This window comes from Anopheles moucheti, chromosome 3, assembly GCF_943734755.1.
Source record: "Anopheles moucheti chromosome 3, idAnoMoucSN_F20_07, whole genome shotgun sequence".
Taxonomy (NCBI): domain Eukaryota; kingdom Metazoa; phylum Arthropoda; class Insecta; order Diptera; family Culicidae; genus Anopheles; species Anopheles moucheti.
In genome coordinates, this window is record NC_069141.1 from 91,564,473 (window position 1) to 91,583,979 (window position 19,507).

At 47.1% G+C, this 19,507-nt stretch overlaps 2 protein-coding genes across 8 annotated transcripts; one reads left to right on the plus strand and one right to left on the minus strand.

Moving 5' to 3' along the window:
* Positions 1 to 2,939: 2,939 nt before the first annotated feature.
* LOC128303838 (protein brown) lies at positions 2,940 to 5,744 on the plus strand. The gene is made up of 7 exons (XM_053040915.1): positions 2,940 to 3,117; positions 3,303 to 3,351; positions 3,669 to 3,858; positions 4,034 to 4,410; positions 4,482 to 4,800; positions 4,869 to 5,232; positions 5,297 to 5,744. The coding sequence occupies exons 1-7, from the start codon at positions 2,940 to 2,942 to the stop codon at positions 5,689 to 5,691; spliced, it is 1,872 nt and encodes a 623-aa protein (XP_052896875.1). The 3' UTR covers positions 5,692 to 5,744.
* A 3,151-nt stretch (positions 5,745 to 8,895) lies between these two features.
* On the minus strand, positions 8,896 to 19,466 carry LOC128305917 (ras-related protein Rab-32). 7 transcript variants are annotated; one of them, XM_053043556.1, is made up of 6 exons: positions 13,269 to 14,509; positions 11,780 to 13,104; positions 10,682 to 10,898; positions 10,431 to 10,612; positions 10,222 to 10,365; positions 8,896 to 10,156 (listed from the first exon to the last, which is right to left on the minus strand). In XM_053043556.1, exons 1-6 carry the CDS (start codon positions 14,173 to 14,175, stop codon positions 10,046 to 10,048), a joined length of 2,886 nt encoding a protein of 961 aa, XP_052899516.1. In that variant the 5' UTR covers positions 14,176 to 14,509; the 3' UTR covers positions 8,896 to 10,045. The 7 variants fall into 7 exon arrangements, with proteins under 7 accessions (XP_052899516.1, XP_052899517.1, XP_052899519.1 ...); XM_053043557.1 differs by having other exon boundaries at positions 12,206 to 13,104; positions 13,269 to 14,507; XM_053043559.1 differs by lacking the exon at positions 13,269 to 14,509 and having other exon boundaries at positions 12,206 to 12,361; positions 12,452 to 12,739.
* Positions 19,467 to 19,507: the final 41 nt, after the last annotated feature.

Genomic DNA, 19,507 nt, shown 5'->3' on the forward strand with positions numbered 1-19,507 from the left:
ATCCAGCCGCCGGCGATTTTGAGCGCGAGATGAGGGAGACTTCCCATTTCATCCATCTCACTTGCGCTGGCGATCGCTCTCACGGGTTTGATAGTGTGCAATGCAACAGTGATGGGCAAATTTATTCCACGCTGCAGTATTGGAAATCTGAAAACAATTGTGTGCGCGGCAACGGTATAATGGTTTTCACAGTTGACCAGCTGATTTTGTCACTTGACAAATTTGTCAGCATTTTGTCAACTATCGTGGCCTAATGGATCGAAGAATGCTACAAAACATGGTCAATTGTTGCAAAAAAGTTCAGTAAGTAAAAGCTCACCGTTCAACCGTTCAACCATTTTTTTTTGTTCATGGTCAACCGTTTTTTGTTCATGGTCTTAAACATCAACATGAAAAGAAAAAGGATTCTAGGAAATTTATCTGATTGTTACCGAAGAAGTCAATCAATTGGCAACTGTACCTTGGGCGAAAAATCGTAGAAGGCGGCGACTACTCAGGATTCGTAAATGTACGTAAATCGTAGAAAATGTGATCCAAGTAGTGGCGTTATGGTTCTCCTTAGCGCATACAAGCGTTTATATATAGAGACTAGCTTAACGGCCCGGTTACAGGGCTACGCAACGAGACTTTGCTGGTGTTGTTAAATCATGTTTGAATTACACCCCCCTAACACCGATAATGCCGTAGCAAAATTATAGACCCCCTTTAAAAATTCCGCCCTGGGCCTCCAAGGGGATTGATCCTCCACTGAGAGAAAGAAAATGTTACAATATTGCGGCGCATACATGATGGCGAAATACAAAACAAGCAAACAAAAACAGAAAAAAAACAAAACAGTAGAAAAACATGCGAATGAAACGAATCAGTAATAGTAAGCGTTATAGAAAGAAGAAGCGGCAGAAGAGAAAACAATAACAAGAACAACCGCCTGTACTAGCTAAATGAAAATAAAAATCTTCAAACATCTTAATTAAAACTAAACAAGATTTGTATTGTTTTATTTGTGTGTATTTTTGCAATTCCACTTCCATTGAAAATGAATTGAATTTAATTAATTATTTTCGTAAAAAGAGAAAAATGAAAATAAAGTTCGTAGTCTGATGCCATTTCCGCTCGTTGAAGTCTCTTCTGTGTCTCCCGCCGGAATCGACCGAGAATGCTTCAGAAACGATGGAATTTTTGGTTTCTGACACCAAGAGAGCATCCAAAAGAAGCGGTAGCACAAATTTCCGTACCAACAGGCAGCATTTCATATAGCTGTACCCTTCCCTCTAGTGATCATGGCGCTTGATCCGTCGACTGATCTTTCCTCTCTTTCCATTCGTCCAACCAGTACAGTGCGTACCACAACTGTACACAAGTTTATTTTTATGCAAATAACAATGTGGAATATTGATGGAAAATATTTATGTATGGAATCCTTCTAAACCCCCGGACACTCCCTAACGACAACAAAATTAAATATTTCAAAATAACCGAACAATAAACAATACATAATGTCTTCGGAAATAGTGGCACTCCATGTTTCCTACTCCTAATAATTAAAAAAGTTACCTGCTGTCCAGTTATGAGACGCACTGTAGGAACTGGATGGATAAAATGAGACGGAGGATTCTCGCCACAGTAGGTGAGCTATTTACTCTATCGATGGCTCTCCCTAGTTTGATATTATGCGTAACTAATAGCCAATAGTAGAAGATCTCTCATTCTGATGATTGATCAATACCATCAAAGCGAATGATAACGTGAGTATGCGATATTAATATGTTATGTACAAACATGGCGGATTCTTGTTCGGATCGGATTGATGTTATCTCCTTTCATGGATGCTCTCTTGGTGTCAAAAATCACAAAACCGGTCGCTTTTTGGTGGCTCCGATCGCATGCGCGGAGACTTCGACGAAAGGAAACGCGCTTCAAAATAATATGCAATGACGACTGAGAGACCGTGCGCTCCTCTAGCTCTTGTAAGCTGGACTCTAAACACTAACGGTAATTAATTCTTTCCATTTTGCTCTCTGTTGTCCCCCAACAAAGATTGTCATCAAGAAGAAGAATAACCACGTGCGAATACGCTACACTACCTTCACAAACCAGCAAAAATCAAACCACTTACTTACTGTTACTGGAAGTTAACAGACTGGTCCGTTTGCTCCGCAACATACGCATTTGTGATATTAACATCTACTGTACTGCTCTTTATCCGTTTATCTGCTGATGGCGACGCTTCCTTCTAAACGCTTTTACGTACATACGCGTTTATATGAAGCATTTTGTGGACAGTGTTTTTGTGTGTTTAATAAAAGTTTATTTAAAAGAATAAATAGTTTGATGTTCGGATTCGTGGTTGAGTTCAGAAAAGGGAATGAATCATATACCTTTTTGTTTTGGTTCCTTTTCCTTCGATTAGCGTAGACATCGTTGGAGTCACACAGGCATCTTATCAATAGGTCAAATAATTGTTCACCATTCACACACACTCAGCATTCCTCCTCCAGAACAACCTTGCCATTGGGTTATAGTTGGCAAAAATGTACACAATCGATCATGAATCGGTTCAAGCATGTTCAAGCGATCATCAAACATGGTGGTAGCCTGGGTACATACATTATGGTTTATATTGAAACAGCATCACGGGAAGGTTAGGGCACTAAACGGCAGCACATAGGCAAGCACGCCTTTCCTTATCAGCGCTGATTGTCGTTTGGTGGGGACCCCAGCGCGTATCTTCTAGACTCCGAGGAATGTGATCACACCAGTCACAACCGAACAACGATCGTGTACAGTTTCGTATGGCAGCAGTAATCCATCGAACTCATTTTAATCGATTAGGTGTGCAGTTGTCGATCTTCTGGCAAATATAGTTCACAGTTGTGAATATCTCTGCTCTGGTACTGTGGCGATGCTACGTGTGGATTAAGTGACTGGTTTAAGACAAAATGAGTACAAACAAACCGAATAGCAGCACGCTTTCAGCGAGCGGTGCAGTATTGCTTGAATGGAAAAATCTAACCGTCAGTGTGCAGCCATCATCCGACAAACAGTTGGCATCCGCAAACGAGTGGCATGGTCGGCCAGGGCATCAAATAAAGAAAGAAATTACATTGCTTCGAAATGGTACGCAAATGGCTTCCGTTTGTTTGGTGAAACGACTCGCTCGAATTGTGCTGATAGTGAGCTCGTGCGCAAACCTTGATCTAGAGCAGATCGTTACTGTCATTTCGAGGAGATTGTGACAAAGTTGCAACCCGTAACGCGCTTCGGATGAATGAAAAATTCATTAACTGTTGTCTGTTTTGCAGCCAGCGGTGCAGTACGATCCGACAATTTGGTGGCCATTATGGGCCCAAGGTTAGTAACAGTGAAGTTGTCCTAACACGCACCAGAAATGGTTCTCGCACCACAATCAACAAACATTCTTGTTGAGCGTAAAATTAACAACAGCCTACATGAAACTGAAACTACATACAACTATCATTCATCATTCCCTCGCTTATCAAAAGCATAACAAAAGCATGAACATTACATTCGCCCATGCTTTCGAAATGGCCTAAACTCGATTAAATTCCTCGCCAAACGTAATAATCTCCAATACTCCAGCGGCCCTACTCTCCATTCAGTCACAATCCGGTTAACTATAAACAGTCCGCTCTTCTAATCCCCGCTAGCGGTGCTGGCAAAACAACGCTACTGGCCGCTATCTCAATGCGAATTACGGGTTCTACCACCGTCCATGGAAAGGTGCTTATCAACGGTCTGTACGTGACCAGGACGCAGATGAAACAGCTGACGGGATTTGTGCCACAGTACGAGATCGCCCTACAGACACTGACCGTTGCTGAGCATCTAACCTTTGTGGTAGGTCCCGCAGATTGTTTGTGATTGTGGATCGCTCTCAGGGACCAACGGCGGACAGCTTTGTTTGCCAAAACAAATTCCGTGCTACTGAGTGCGCAATCCAGTCCGTGTTAGGGATGGTCCCAACAAAACTAACCTTAGACTAAAGTCTGAAGATTTGTTTGAATTTCATTAGGCCAGACTTAAAAATGTCGGATATGTCGCTGTGCTGCGCATCATCAACGAGCTGGGATTACAGGGCTGCTGGGGGACGCGGATCGCTCAACTGTCGGGCGGCGAGAGAAAGAAGGTGAATTTGGCCGGCGAGTTGCTTACCGAGCCGGACATTCTTTTTTGCGACGAACCCACTACTGGATTAGACAGCTTCAATGCTGCATCGGTAATGAAAACACTCCAGAGCCTGTGTGCCAATGGTCGACGAGCGGTCATATGCACGATTCACGACCCTCCTTCACAAGTGTTTCAGTGTTTTAGCGATGTTATCCTGATGCAAGAAGGTGGAACCGTCTTCTATCAGGGACCGACGGCCGATCGAATAGATTTTTTCAGCTCGTAAGTCCTGCATTACTGCCCAATTTACTCGTCCATCTGAGCATTCAGCACGAACCATTGTTTCTTCGCAGCATTGGCAAGCAGCTGCCGGCGAGTGGCAATCCTGCCGACTTTTACTTCCAGCTCGTAAGTCCCGATGCAACTACGTTCGTGGCCAGCGAAGCTGATGAAGCCATCCATCGGTACGAGATCGTGCGTAAGGCGTGTCGGGAAAATATCGCTCGCAAGTGTCTCATGACCCGGTACCATCAGGCAAAGATCATCCAGAAGCTGGCCAACGACAAACATCGCGTGTGCCGAGCAAAACAGCTCATGATACTGCTCCATCGTACGGCTCTCGATAGTTTTCGTAATGTGCGCGAGTATCTCACGGTGACGGCTATATTTTTGGTGAGAAATCAAAAAGCGCATCCCATGGCGGGCCACTGAACGAGCCACTTTCTTGCATTCCCATGTAGTTTACCAGCGTTGTGATAGCGTCCCTATACTACGAAGTACGTCCAGCTTCACAAACCTCAATCCAGGACATTCGGGGAGCACTGTTTCTGATGATAAGCGAACTGGTTTACACGATCAGCTACGGTGTGTTCTACACATTTCCCTCCGAGATGCCACTGATCCGCCGTGAAGTTGGCGAGAAGAGTTATAACCTTTCCGTGTATTACGCCCACAAAGTCCTGTACAGCGTTCCACGGGCATTCTTCGAGTCATTTCTATTCATTGGCGTGGTGTACGCATTTGTCGGGTTCACGACGGACATTCTCACGTACTGCTGCATGTCGCTAGTATCTAGTGGCGCGAGTATACTGGCAATGGCTTACGGTATGGGACTTTTTCCGAGCACTTCACTACGCACAAAGCTAACATTCGTGCTGGTACATTTTAGGTTATTTGCTGTCCTGCACAACCGGTACAATGAACCTGGCCATCGAGACAAGCAACATCGTGTTTCTAGCCTTTATGCTACTTGGTGGTCTGTATCTTAACCTGCGGGCGTTTCCGCTGCTGAAGTACCTCTCATTTTTCTTCTACGCCAGCGAGGGCGTCTCCGTCTACTATTGGTTACCGATGGAGTCGATCCCCTGCAATGAGTCATCGAATGTCAACGAAACAACCACCTGTCTAGCAAACGGAAAAGCCGTTCTAGAGGACGCTGGGTATGCGACATCTTATGAGGCGCTCCATCTCAACTATCTTGTCATGGCAGCACAAATTGTCCTGGTACACCTGGTGTCGTACATGTTGCTGCGGAAGTTTGTCCGTAAGGCGGGATTCTACTGAACTCCGGCTCGGCCAAACCAGAGGGTGTACGATTATTAGCGGGCAATAAATGTTTACAGCCGTAATTGTATCGCGCACCATTTACCCCGGTACAACATCATTACAGGATGCATCCATCAAATTTACACTCGAATTTGTGTTTTTTCTTGCACTCGCCAATCCTTCTGTTCCACCAACAGTCAGGCCAAACACTTTCGTCGTAATGGATGGTAATGTAAAGCTTCCTTCACTACGAACGCCACCCCCCCCCCCCCCCCACCCCTTTTTCCCATCTTTTAACCCTCATCTGGCCTTTCGGCGGTCATAGGGCTGGAACCGTTCCGTCTGGAAAGTTTGACTTCCAAGGAAAATTCCGTACATCGCACTTCGAGAAAAGCATTACGCGGCCCGGAGTAGCCAGAGCATTAAACAAGTAGGTAACAACATTAAACGAGAAAACAATTATTTCCATAGTTTTTAGCGCATTAACGCCCAAAAAAAGAAGATGCCGCCTGGAAACCGGAATCGGAAAATTCAAAGCCTCCGTCAGCCATCAACGTCCCGATGAGGGGAATGGAAAAAGCTTGGAATGTACGTGAGGAGGTGTGTGTGTTTTCCGATAGAAGGAAATGTTTTCAGCTGGTCGGAGATGCTCCATACTTACCATAAAGTAAAACCAACAAAAAATGCAATTACAGTTTTTTCCTTCACGTACGAATTCCACCAGACTACATTCCTCCACACGGGCTTATCCTAGGCTGAATTGATAGATAGCATAAAGCATTATGTAGAACATTTTTTCTATCGATATAAGGTTTTCATCTGGCACACTACATGAACTGTGAAGGCGTGAGTTACTTAAGCAACATTCTTCCGTTCTAGAACTGCAAAACTGTTTCCTCTCGAAGGTGGAAATAGGCACTTTTGCACAAACCCCTAAGTTGATTTGGATGGGCTTCAGCATCGAGAAGAGCGTGGAAGTGGAAATTGAATTCTCCAGTGAGTCCAAGTTTAAACTTCCAACCAACCATAGGTGATAGTTTATAGGTTTTGTTGTATTGCTCGGTTGAGGAACACGAAGAGCTGTGAAACGATCACAATTATGGACCAGATCGTACAAAACGATCGCTTTTTGTGCGCCCATCTCCTCCGGAACGCGAGCCAAAGGAGGTCCCGCGATCCAAATGAAGTCGTTATAATGCAATTATAACATACTCGACAACGGCACACAGGCACACCGGAGCAAGCCACCGATTATTATCATTAAACATTCGCCTCACAATTAGTGCGTGCGCAAACGTGCCTGTGCGTGTATGTGTAAAATAGGCGTATAATTTACGGCCCAAAAATACCGGCAGACCAGATTGACCAGATTTTCCCTTCGCTAATCGGTGTTGTTTATGGCACTTTTTGCGGCATCGCGGTGGTACTTTGGGCATAAGGTATTTGGGTGCGGTGCGTTTTTCCCATTTCTATTTCTTCGCCATTTATGCTTTGTCGAACACGTCGAACATTTTGTGTGCGACGGTGGATGGTGTGGCCGGCAGTGTTATGGCGAGCAGATAGAGAGAGAGAGAGAGAGAAAGAGAGAGAGAGAGAGAGAGAGAGAGAGAGAGAGAGAGAGAGAGAGAGAGAGAGAGAGAGAGAGAGAGATAGAGAGAGAGAGTGCAGTTATGTTGTGTGTGTTTCTTCGTTTTTATCTCTTCGCACCCTTTTGATGGTGCTTTCATGTACTCTTTTAATGATGCCCAAGCAGAGGATGCTGGCTGCAATATCCCCCAGCAGCCTCCCATCGCGGTTAAGGCTAATTGATTTTACTCGCGCCTTTTTTCCCGTGTGTACCACACACTGTTATCCCTCTCCTCTTGCTCTGTGTGGCCGCGATACAGGCTGCTGCTGCGTTACGTTCCCGATAGATTAATTGTACGTTAAACTGTGCTAGTTGTTAAAACAGAAACACATTCGCGGTAGCACCACACCATCAGGCGAATTCAGGTGGATCGCAAGAGGGAAAGATCGGCGCGAAGCAAGGAAGATGTGTGGGGAAGGGACGGACATAAAAAGCGGGGCCTAAAGATGGCCTAAACGCGTGCCCAAAATCGAGCGTAAATAGCCGACTATAATCGGAGAGGGAAAAATGGGCATCAGCATCGTTTGCTACCGTTTTGAGATCTTCATTTTGTTCGAGGCTGTGTGTAAGTGCGGGCTCTTGATTGAGCCTCTGGCGCTTCCTTCCACGCGGAAGTTCCGGTTTTAATTCGTATGGATTCTCTTTACGAAACCTGTTACCTGGTCTGCACCTGTACGGGCGGTGGGTTTCCAGTACTTAAACCTATAGGTCTATTTTTTCCTGGCTCTGCCCACTAATGTATGTGTTTGTGAACACTCCCTCGTGAAGTGTGCGCAATTAAATTGGGCGCCACGAGCCAACGGGCCAGTGGAGATGATTCTACATTTATTCGATATATTTTCTATTCTACTCTAGGGTTCACGGTTTGGTTCCGTTTCGCAACATTGACAAGCAGGATTGATATTCTCGGGAGAATTTATCCCTCAAAATGTACTACTACTAGAAAACAGGTGCACAGTAATGATCTGAGTGCTGTGAAGTACCTAACTCTGGTCAAATCCTGAGGACTAATTGTCCACCAACAAGTTCGCCTACATTGTAAAGATAAAGGCCATATTAAACGATTGTCGCACAATGGTACCGGAAAGGATTCGGAATCTGTCACTCAAACCGCCTACTGCCAAAACCCGCTAACACCTATCCCAACACCTAACAATCACCAAGCAAATTTGGCCACAACATTGTTAATATATACCCCACAAGAACACACTGCTTCTTCGCTTCTACAGCAAAGTAGCATTAAACATAAAAATATTCAAAATCAAATACTTACTCGTTTCCAGCGATGCCTCCCAGTGGTGTGATGCCCTTCACCAAATAACGAATCCAGTCCAAACTGCTCAACAGCTGGTTTGCTGCACAGCGGAAATGGAAATCAATCGGAACGAGGGCTAGTTCTGAGATGTTTCGGTTCTTGTACCTGAAATGACTCTAAAAGCGTTCGCGAAAACAGAAAATAATTCATAATGGCACATAAACTTTTACCAGCAAGCATGTGCTGTGTTTTTTGCCATTCGTTGCTACATTTTTTCTCACCCAATACTTCTAAGTGTTGGTTTCTTTCACAAGTTAGGCAAGGTTAAATTTCTTCCTCGTTTAAAACATTTTATCTCTTGTTCTCTAACCTATCGATTTATAGTACGGGTATCCTTTCAGCTGCATCAGGACGCACACGATACTCACACAATATTAGCCGCGACACGAACTATCCCCGAATAAGTTAAGCCGATCGTGGCGTTCTTTCTCCTATACGTTGTATGTCGATTCGGTTGGCTGCTGGACGATGGGTTTTTGTTGAGCGTGGTAAAGGCCATGATGTGAACGGAGCATTTGCGAAGCCATCCCCAGCCATGGTGAGCTTCTTGCTGCACAACATATCCCTCTTTCTTTTCAGATTCTTTAGTCCGAAACATGTTTCATGAGTTTTAAAGCGGTAATTCTGTTGGACTTTTATGGCTAGACTTTCAATAGTTGAACACGTGTGCCTACAATTTGTTTCCTTTTTCTTATTACGATCAACGTGAAAATAATTTACCATCGATTAAAATGGCAGTTGTTCGCCAATGGCATACATCTTAAACGCCAACAAGATCTTTATCATCATTAACAATAACAAACGATCGCCCACCCCGAGTGCGGTGGATGGGGGAGAGGTTTTATAACATCATTCCTGCTTCCGTAAATCTCTTCACTGTGGATGGTTTCGGTTTCATCCCGGTTCACCCTTCAGCGGGTACCATTGTAAGTGGCTAGGCTTGGTCGATCCTTGTTGGCTGCAGTCCGTTTGCAGACATCTGCTCTGAGGCGTCCGAAGCCGAAAGCTTCACGAATCGTGTGCAACATAAGTTGATGAATGGTCGCGTTAGGGGGGAACATTACTTGCTTTTGGTTCTGTTAATGGTCTAGTATTTTAGTAACAACGCGATTATGATCATAGTTGTGGAGTAGTGTACAATTTTAGAGTAGTATAATAGTTAGTGGTAATCAAAGTAATAAAAAATGTAAGTAAGGTTAGGAATGGAGAAGGGATTGGACAATGGAAAGTCAAACATGATAAAAAAAAACAATTAAAAATTAAACAAACAAACGTAAGCAAATAATAGACGATCGCATAACTGAAGAACGGTCACACATGCACACACACATAAACGACACGCCACAACACACAGTAATAAACAAATAAGGTCTTGGACGCTTGTGTGAGTGTGTGTTGGGGCACGAGGCTGCTTGAGGTCTAGGGTTTGGTCAGCAAGAACAGGATTTTTTCTGGCTCGAGTCCGTCTTTGCTCCAACTAAGCCGAACCGTTCTGAATCGATAACCTCACCCGTGTTTAACAGTTTGTCATTCATTAAAATCTGTAACCAATGCAAAGCAACATTAAAACGCTACCACCCAGGAAGAAGGCAACAAAAATAGTCACCTTATTAACTAACGATTTGGCCGCTTCTTCAATGTTGACGTTCTCCTTCGCCGATGTTTCGAACCATCCGGCAAACCCGTGCTCCTTGACGTATTCGTCCAGTTTCGCGGGTGTCGTCACGATGCCCTGCTTCTGTTGGTCACTCTACGGGGAAAAAAACAGCGTGATGAGCGATCGGATTCCGATATGCAATGTTGCACTGAACGTACCTTGTTGGCTAAGAGTATGCACGGAATAGGTTTGCCATCGGGAAGCTGCACTTTTGAGTCGAGATCGTTTTTCCACTTGATCACTGCATCGAATGTGGCACTGCGTGTGACGTCGAAAACGATGAATGCACCTACTGCTTCCTTGTAGTATACACGGGTCATGTTACCAAACCGTTCCTGTCCTGAAATTGAAAGAACGCATCGCTTATTGTAGAACCCTAACCGATCGTCTCCAAGCGCGTACTTCTTACCGGCAATATCCCACAGCTGGAGGCGGATGATAGTGTTCTGGTCCCAATTGAGCACTTTGAGCGCAAAGTCCACTCCGATAGTGGCGCGATAGTTTTGGCTGAAGAACTGATGTACATACCGCTTGATGAAGGACGTCTTACCCGTACCGAGTTCGCCGATGACGAGAATTTTGTAGAGATGCTCACGCTTCTCGGCCTGTCCGGTTGCCATTGTTGCCTACGGAGGTAGGGAATGAAAGATTGTTCGTATTTTTGCAACAACTAGATAACATAGCATGATTTTCGTGATTCCCAGACCCCCCCCCACCCCCCCCCCCCCCCCCCCCTTCGTGTCATATCATATCCGTCGGTTATCCAAAAGCCCATCCATCCAAGCTACAGGTTCAACGGCCTGGGTGCGGTGCACCAAGTTTACTGTTCAGAACCTATTAGGACATTGTTGCAATACACTCTTGCTGGCTCCAACAACTAGCTACGAGAGATAGCGCGAATCTGATAACGATGATTTACTAGCACCACGGCTTGTTGGCAACGTTGCACTTTTTTATCATTTTCTTCATATTTTAGATGCATCTTCTGCAGTACCTGGGATATGCAAATATGAAGATTTTCCATGTGAAGAAAAATAAGTGTGCAACAAATTGTTTGATTGGTGCAACAAGCTTTCAACCATTTCAGATATGCGTAATTTGCAACAATTGTATTGCACAGCAGAATTATCAACTGATCGAAACGAACTCAAACGGTAATATATAACTGAGACTTCATTCAGGATTTGCAATTAGTTTAAATCAGACCACCAAGATCATGGATCAACTCTAGGCTCATTGGGGTTAATCTTTCTCTTTCAAATCATTATAATAAATATCATCACCACTAGATTCACACACGCACATGAACGATAATGATAATCTGTTCCTGTAACAGCATTCACAACTCGAATTCACGATCACCGTATGTCTATCTGACATCTCCATTCATGAGGTGGCCAACTTGGTAGTACATATCGACTAGTGGTCTCGATCACTCCCATCAGGCAGTTTTGCACAACAATTGAAGTCTAGAAAAGATCGAGGAACAGGGGCCAACGACACTTACCGATTGGTCGGAGGCCCCCTTCTCGAGTAGCAGATCACCGTGCGGGGACATCTTGCTCTCGAGGTAGTCCTCCGACTCGAGCGAATACTCGCCGGACTCGAGCGCGCTCGACAGCAGGGAGGAGGAGGATCGCGGCGGCTTGCCTGTCAGCAGCTCTTCCTCTTCTGGCGTGTAGAAGGTCGGCTGTTCGACGTAAGCAATGCGCCGTAACGAACCCTCGCTAGTGTTGTTTTGACTATTGTCGTCGTACGAACCACCACCTCCAACGCCGATCAGCTCCTCTAGCGAGCGTGAGGTGCTACCGATCGAGGCAAATGTCCCCGACTGGGCACCGCTCTCCAGTCCCGCGGTAGGTACGGCAAGCGTTGTGGCCACCGAGCGACCGCCGGCAGGCTTAACGATAGTGGAGGTTCTGTCCGGGCGTACCTGTGTTCCGATATCGAAAACTATTGTCGGTTCGGTTGGGATGGTGTCGCCCTGTTCCTTGTTCTGCTGCTTCTCCGAGGTCCCCTCGTTGTCCACACCGACGTTCACTGGCACTGAATCCTGCGGCTGCTGTTGCTGCTGCTGGTCGACCGGCTGCTGCTGTTCGATCGATTTAAATCCAGAATTGTTGGGATTCTTTAGGCTGTTACCCAGCTGATATGGTTTAGCCGCTTCCTGTGTACGTACCGTAGAAGCTGCCTTACTTGCCGACGTCGACGATGAGGCCGACGACGACGACAAGTCTTGCTGCTGCCCACTGGCGGCGCCCGCTGTAGGTTTGTCAACCGTCGCTGGGCTCTTGCTGCCCCCTTTCGAACGCGCTGATCCTCCGGATCCGGTGGCCGAACTCGCTCCTCTCGCTTTCCTCATAAAACCGTCTATTTCCTCGTCGACGACAACCGACGACGGTGGTGCAACGTCCTGGGAATCAAAATTTGAGGCTGACTCGTTCGTCACTACCGGTTGCTGGAAGAATCGCTCCCGAATCGACAACGATGCACGCGGCTGCGGCAAGGGTGGCAATTCTGCTACTCCTTCTCCTCCCGCTCCTCCTCCTCCTCCTGCTACTAAACCCGCGCTGGCGTTGGTAATGTTCTCGATGGAAAACTTATTGATCTCCGCGATGTAGTCGCCGCTCAGCAGACTGGACAGACGCGCATCAACGGATGACGTGGATGACGATGACTGTTGCGTACGAACGGCTGCGATCAACTGCGGCGATTGTTCAATCCCGATTGATACCCTCGGTGTCGGAACAGAAACGATGTCTGAGCTAATTGGTTTAGAGTCGATTGCAAGCTCCCTGTTCTCAGCCGCCGCGTTCCGAGCGACGTTCAGACCTGCGGGGAGAGAATTATCAACATCATCATCAGCGCACGCTATGTGATAGTGGTTGTACCCGAACCAGTCGAGTTTCCGAACCCTACCGACGGTCACCACAACCGAACGAAGTCGGTTTGGCTTCGTCGCATGGGTTGTAACTAAAAACCGGAAGAAGCCTTACCATTGCTCATGCCTCCATCGTTGCTTCGCATCCCGTTCACATCAGTGTTTTCGCCGTCCAGGGAGGTTTCCATCGTCGACGGTTTAGCCAGGCTGCGTGTGAGCGTGATTTTCATTTCAGTCCGTTTGGCCCTGAGTGCCGTCGGTTCGGAATCGAGCTGCCGCACCAAAATCGGCGATGGTGGATCCACCGAAGTTCCATCGTCCCGGTCACCATCTTGGTACAGCTCAGCACCCGAGACAAACATGGCACCTTCCGGGGTTTGGCGCTTGATGCTCAGCGGAGTCTCCAGCGTTCCGGACGATATTTCGTCGCCCTCTGAAGCTCCACCGGCTACCGACGATCCCTCCGGGTTTGGTGCCACCTTCGACGACTTGGAACGACCAGCCAACTTCTTCATGAAACTAGCCGCGCGACTTGGCTTGCGCGCTTTTTTCTGCCGCTGTTTGTCCTTTCCATCCAACAGTATGTCCTCGTCCGAGCGTGCACCAAGAAGCGCTGCCTCACGCACCGGATCCTCCTTGATTGCCGGTAGGCTTTCGGTCGATTTCAGCACGGTGTCGAAAGACGTCTCTGTCCCCGTTGGTGAAGCAGGAGGTGGCGGGGAAGGGGTGGCCGGAAGCAAGTCATCCGTACCGCCACTCACCATGCCCGAATCACCACCAAGAGAGCTTGTCTCGGACGATTTCGACGACGAATCCTTTCGACCCCGCTTCGGAATAAGCTTTTGCGCATTGCTGCGCAGTTTCTTGAACGATAGGCCACTGCGCTTCTTCTTCGCTTTCTTCTCCGGCGAGCTGAGCCCCGCATCGGACATCGATACGTCCGACTCCACCACCACGAACTCGACCGGACTGTCCTCGGATTCGTCGCGCGTTAGACGCCGCGTTGCCGGTGGTTGCTCCATATTTTCGCGGAGTCTTATCCCGTACTTGATGAGGCGGTCGCGATCCGCCGTTCACTTAGGATTCGGCTTTATGAATGGCGTGCCTTTTCGGCAGAATGTCCAGCAGCCAGCGAGAACACCAACAGCCGTGTTCGATATTCCCGCGGGGCGTTTGTTTGCGACGCGTTGCGACCGTCGGGTCTAATTCGATTAGCAAGCCGAGCGAACGAATTGCGCCCACGACACCTGTCGTCCGTAGAGTGTGCCGCCGCACCAAAACAAAACACCTCGCAACACTAATGAAAGCGAAAGATCCACAGCCACGGACGGAGCTGTGATCGTGGTTGGAGGTGATGGTGGTTTGGGTTGCCGCCGTTCCGTTCTGTGCCGGCTGCTATAGAACAGGTTTCAGAACGGTTGTTTTCCTTCGGTTCCGTTCCGGTACACGTCCTCTTTCGATAGCAAACCCTCGAATTCCACTGGAGAAGGCGACGAGCGGATCGGCCGGTGTCCAATTTCACGTCGCGTCAACTTTGAGCACGACTGCACACGCACCGTACTACTGGCACTACACAATGTCAGCGCTTTTCTCGCTGTTTTCCCCGCTGTTCTGGGAATCTTATTGCTCTCTTCTTAGCGCTTCAGCTTCCGATCGATCGCACGACAAGACTAACTCGAGCGCATCCCTGCGATCTGCTCGATGCTATGCGTGCCGCCGTACGCGAATCCCAGGCTCCGATTCTGATCTAAGACCCCTGGAATCTCATCCATTCTGGAACATTACGACATGTCACTAGCATCATTAGCCAGTCGCCCTCCGTCAGCATTCATTATTATCAAGCGAATATTGCTGTCTTTCCATTGCTCTTGCAGCGATTGCGCAAGCCTTATCAATGGCCTCAATCTTTGGAATGTAGCTACCTCGATCCCAATTCCAAACTGCAAAAAAGGATTTTTCATCTTGGTGACACAAACAAAAAATATCATTCCAATTTGTTGACGAAGCGATCCGGCGATCCGGTAAGTGATACACGGACAAGGACGACACTGAAGCCAAATTGTTTTCGCTTCCACCGAAACCAAATGCTGTCAACGACATGCTTCAGAGGTTGATGGATTCCACGGACGGAACAAAAAAAACCCTCCATCTCAACATCGTGCAATGATTACAACTGGCATCTAGAATACAGTTGCTTGGCCATTGATTGTGCGTGACTACAGCAACGTAACATCGTAGTACACTTTATTTATTGATCTCTGTTATTAATCAACTCATTTCTCGTGGTTGAGGTTTAAACCAGTTCCAGGTCCGGGTCCCAAAAAAAAAACTCCCACCCGAAGGGCTTTCCTTGGGACCGGGAGCCGAGTTGCAATTCCTGCAGCCGCCATGCACACTTCAGTGCGCACCAACACGACGCAATATAAACAAAAATGTGTCCGTAACCCAATATTGCTGTTGTAATTATATCTAAAGTCAATTGAAGCAGGTTTCTTTACCACAAACTACAACAAACCCTTTGCCGGTTCGCTCGCACACAACACAACAACCTTGTTGGTGGTTGCGCGATGGGTGTTGAAAGTCGACATTAGTTCCACAGCTTTATGGAGCACGGGGTGGTGGAAATGGTGTCCCTCCCTCAAATGCGGCCTGAAATTCTACAAATACACACGAATGGTGTAATGTTTAGAAATTGTGTCCACCAGGCAAATGTGGCCCATGCTACAAGGGGCGGTTTTTCACCTATGAAGTTGTAAGACGTTTCTTGACCTCGAGGATTCCATTTGTGCCAGCTAATAAGAGAAGCCTCAGAAAGGATCCCCATCACCTCGGTGTGTCGGGCCCGTCTTTTTATTCGAATTACGACTGGTTGGTCGGCTGACTAGTCGGTCGTCGATGCGGAACTGCTAAAAGGGGCTTATTCCTGTCACATGCAGGGGGAGTCCGTTCGCCATGCCTCATCGAACTTCTCCATCATTCTCATTACACCAAAACGAACTCCCGTTGCCGTAGCCTATGATATCTTCATTAACGTTTGAATGCATACCATCGTACGCCGGTGGCTAGGCTACGGCCAGTAATAGAGAAGGCCTCAGGAACATGAAAGTAACCAAATCCTCGACATTTCCCGGCATTTCATCAATCGGATTGGTACCTCCGTTTGACATGATCGTTCGAGCGCTTATCAAGTGTTTTAAACGCTCGTTTTTTTGTCACTCTATAAGAAACCTATTTACTGTCGTTAATGTATTTCCAGCCTCTTAATCATGCTGCCATGACCTCATCCCCGATCGACAAAAAAACACGCGAGGTTAAAGAGAATCAAGGATTTTGGTTTGGAAAAATAAACCGTTTACCGCCGATTTGGCCACAGCGAACCGCCAACATTCACGATGATCGATTTTTTTCTCCTTAAAGATTACGGAACAAGCATTAACGGACGCCGCATTCTAGATTAATTAACTGAATAATCTTTCTAGATGGAGTGTATTTCATCGCTGAAGAATTTCATCGTTTGTGATTACGTTCGTTCGTTAACCGGAAACCAACGATAACCGCCGACAGAATGAAATCTTCATGCCACAGAACCCATTTATTGATTGTGCCAAGTAGAAAAATAGTCGATCGAGAACACAACACAAAAAATAGCGATCATTTTCCTTCAGTACCAACACATCTATCACTGGGCCCTTCTTTGCCAGCAACACGTTGTGGACACTTACGAAAATAGCATTCGTGCACGTGAGTCATTCCAATCAACTAATATCGTTTGCATCCCTATTAGCAGACCGAGCCAAGTTGAGAGCTAATCGCAGCACTACGTTGGAGGAGAAAATCTCTAGTGCTGCGGGGGGGTTTTTATCACACGGCTTCTTGTTTGCTCAGACTATCGCATAAACAACAGTAAAGATATCGTTCCATTTTCACTGCAGCTAGGAATACTTCGCAGAATTTTCAATCGTTTCGCTTGTGGTTCTGGCAGGAACGAAAGCGTCAATCAAGTAGAGTGTGACTCATTTCAATTCTAACAGCAACCAATCTCACTGCAAGTCAAAAAGACGTTCGTCATGTGGATATGACCATTCACCCTGCCGCTTGGTTGAATGGAAACAACAATACCACCTGATAAGCACTTCTCAAAGTTTTAACTCCGGCGGCACTCCCTTCAATGTTCGATGACGCTGCAAACGGGCAATACCTGTTCGATGGGGACTTTCTCCAGTTTTCCACCGCTGACAGTTCCACTGAGCAATGGCAGCAGGTTCCTCAGTCGGGATGACTGTCTACGCAGCCTTCGTAACGGGCCGGGCAGTCTCGGACCACTTTCGCTATCCTCACAGTTATCCTCGGAACAGTTAGTATGGCGTCTTGCTGCAGCCACCGCCGTGATAACGGTTGTAACCATCGCTAGTAACTGACTACGAAGGGCTCCCGCGAAGTCTGACCAGTTGTTCGTCGCGCCGCTTGAATCGTCTTTGCGCACAGCACTAGCCTTCCGACAGCCACTTGCATACCTTTTGCACCAACTCTGCTCTAAACAATGGGTCACACAGCAGGCGGAGACATCGGGCAGTGGCGGACGCGTTCTAGATTCATTCCCTATTGCATTCCCTCAGAAGACGCGGTTGGCTTGGTTTGTTTATTCTCTAGATAAGCGACAGTGGCGCACACGATCGTGGAAATGTAATGCGTTTCCATACTCGGCTACACTTGGGCGCCTCATCTACCCGTGAGCTCCGTTCAAGAAAATACGCAAATAAACCCGCTTGGTGGTACACTGGCACAGGCTGGCAGTGGACGCTTATCGGGGCGGACGTACGCGGAGCAACGAACGGATGGAAGGATCTTTCTCGGACGGATAGATATAGCAGCGAAGGGATCGGAGAGAAATGTGTTGATTTAAGCACAAACCACCTACACCCGCAATCACAAACACTCATGTACAATTTGATGATGGGCACAGGATAACGCTGCACTCGTTGACCGTCGTAGATACCGTACCACGGGTGTTCACTAACCTGCAATGTGTGCACACAGGCCAGGGAATTTCGGAAGAAGTGACCACACCGAACCCAAGTACACCCAAGTCTCGGGATAGGGAAGTGTATAATATCGGAGCAGGTTTAGCGACTGCGACCAAACTGTTTCCACACACCAGAGGCCAGCCACGACACACAACACACCAAACACGGGTTGTTACAAATCGCAAACAAACACTAGTGAAGCGTACGTTACTCTTGCACACACTTTCAGCCACTCGCGAACCAAGCGTGATTGATAAGAGATTAAGACGGCGGAGGTTGACGGTTGCCTACTCTTTTCGTGTTGGTGAAGATGGAGTCCACGCAAGCGAGTCGACCAAGCTTTGAGTCATCTCTCCCTGCTCCTGTGATTCTTCTCGCCCTTCGCACGTGTACACACACATCGTATGGCAGACCTTCCGCCATTATGACCATACACGCGTAGGCCATGATACGCATCGCGTACACAGAGTCTCCGATGCTCCGCACGTCCATAGCACCCACCAGGACAAGGGGTGGGAGTATGTGCGGATGGAGTACAGTGGAAGACAGATAGAACTTTTCGTTAGTGAAAGCGAAAGTGACAAACCAACTGATAAAGAACTACCGCTTGTAACCATCGCTGACGTTTCGCGTCGTGGCAGGCAACCCTATCGTCCAATTGCCCGTCTTAACGTACACGGCAGCTCACTATCTTATCTTCCCCTTTCCTCAACGCACGGAATAAACTCCCTAGTAAACATCCCCGCAAACATAAAAAGCTATGCGTCCACCACGTATGGCCATAGTTTTGGCGATTCCGACGAAGAATTAGGTTGGAATTAGGGAAACATTCCGGTCAATATTGGATTACCACGGTTGTCAGGTGCTTATGACACAACAGTCCCATTCCGAAGGACGCTGCTGAAGCTCTTGTTGGAATTCCCATCCCGATCCCACAAGATAACCCGATGTTTTACCTAAAAGTTAATATTATTTGTGTTTTACGTTTTACAAGCGCACGTACCTTGTTAGAGGAGTTGATGCAATGTAAACCATCCGAAGATACCATCCTGCCGGGAGTCACACTGCACGGCTGAAGAGTGTGCGGATATAGCTCGTTAACAATATCACAGCTTTTAACTACGGTGGCACCGCTATTACCATGCGGGAGTTTTGCCACACCACAGACGACAGACAGCTGGTACTTTTAAACACACTACTTCACGTGCACTCTCCTTGCCGGCTGTCGATATGCTTCATGACAAATCGTGTCCCGTCTGTTGTTCATTCCACAATCTGGCCTAATCCCTTTGGGGGGTAACGATGTGTGTTGTTTTGACTTCACCTCGAA

Bases quoted from the DNA above. Each gene is read 5' to 3' on its own strand.
- LOC128305917 (XM_053043556.1), bottom strand. From the start codon at position 14,175: ATGGAGCAACCACCGGCAACGCGGCGTCTAACGCGCGACGAATCCGAG. The intron at 13,105-13,268 runs GTAAGGCTTCTT...CTCTCCCCGCAG, and splicing joins CGATGGAGGCATGAGCAATG to GTCTGAACGTCGCTCGGAAC. The intron at 10,899-11,779 runs GTAAGTGTCGTT...CTACCTCCGTAG, and splicing joins AGGGGGCCTCCGACCAATCG to GCAACAATGGCAACCGGACA.
- LOC128303838 (XM_053040915.1), top strand. From the start codon at position 2,940: ATGAGTACAAACAAACCGAATAGCAGCACGCTTTCAGCGAGCGGTGCA. The intron at 3,859-4,033 runs GTAGGTCCCGCA...GAATTTCATTAG, and splicing joins CTGAGCATCTAACCTTTGTG to GCCAGACTTAAAAATGTCGG. The intron at 4,411-4,481 runs GTAAGTCCTGCA...GTTTCTTCGCAG, and splicing joins CGAATAGATTTTTTCAGCTC to CATTGGCAAGCAGCTGCCGG.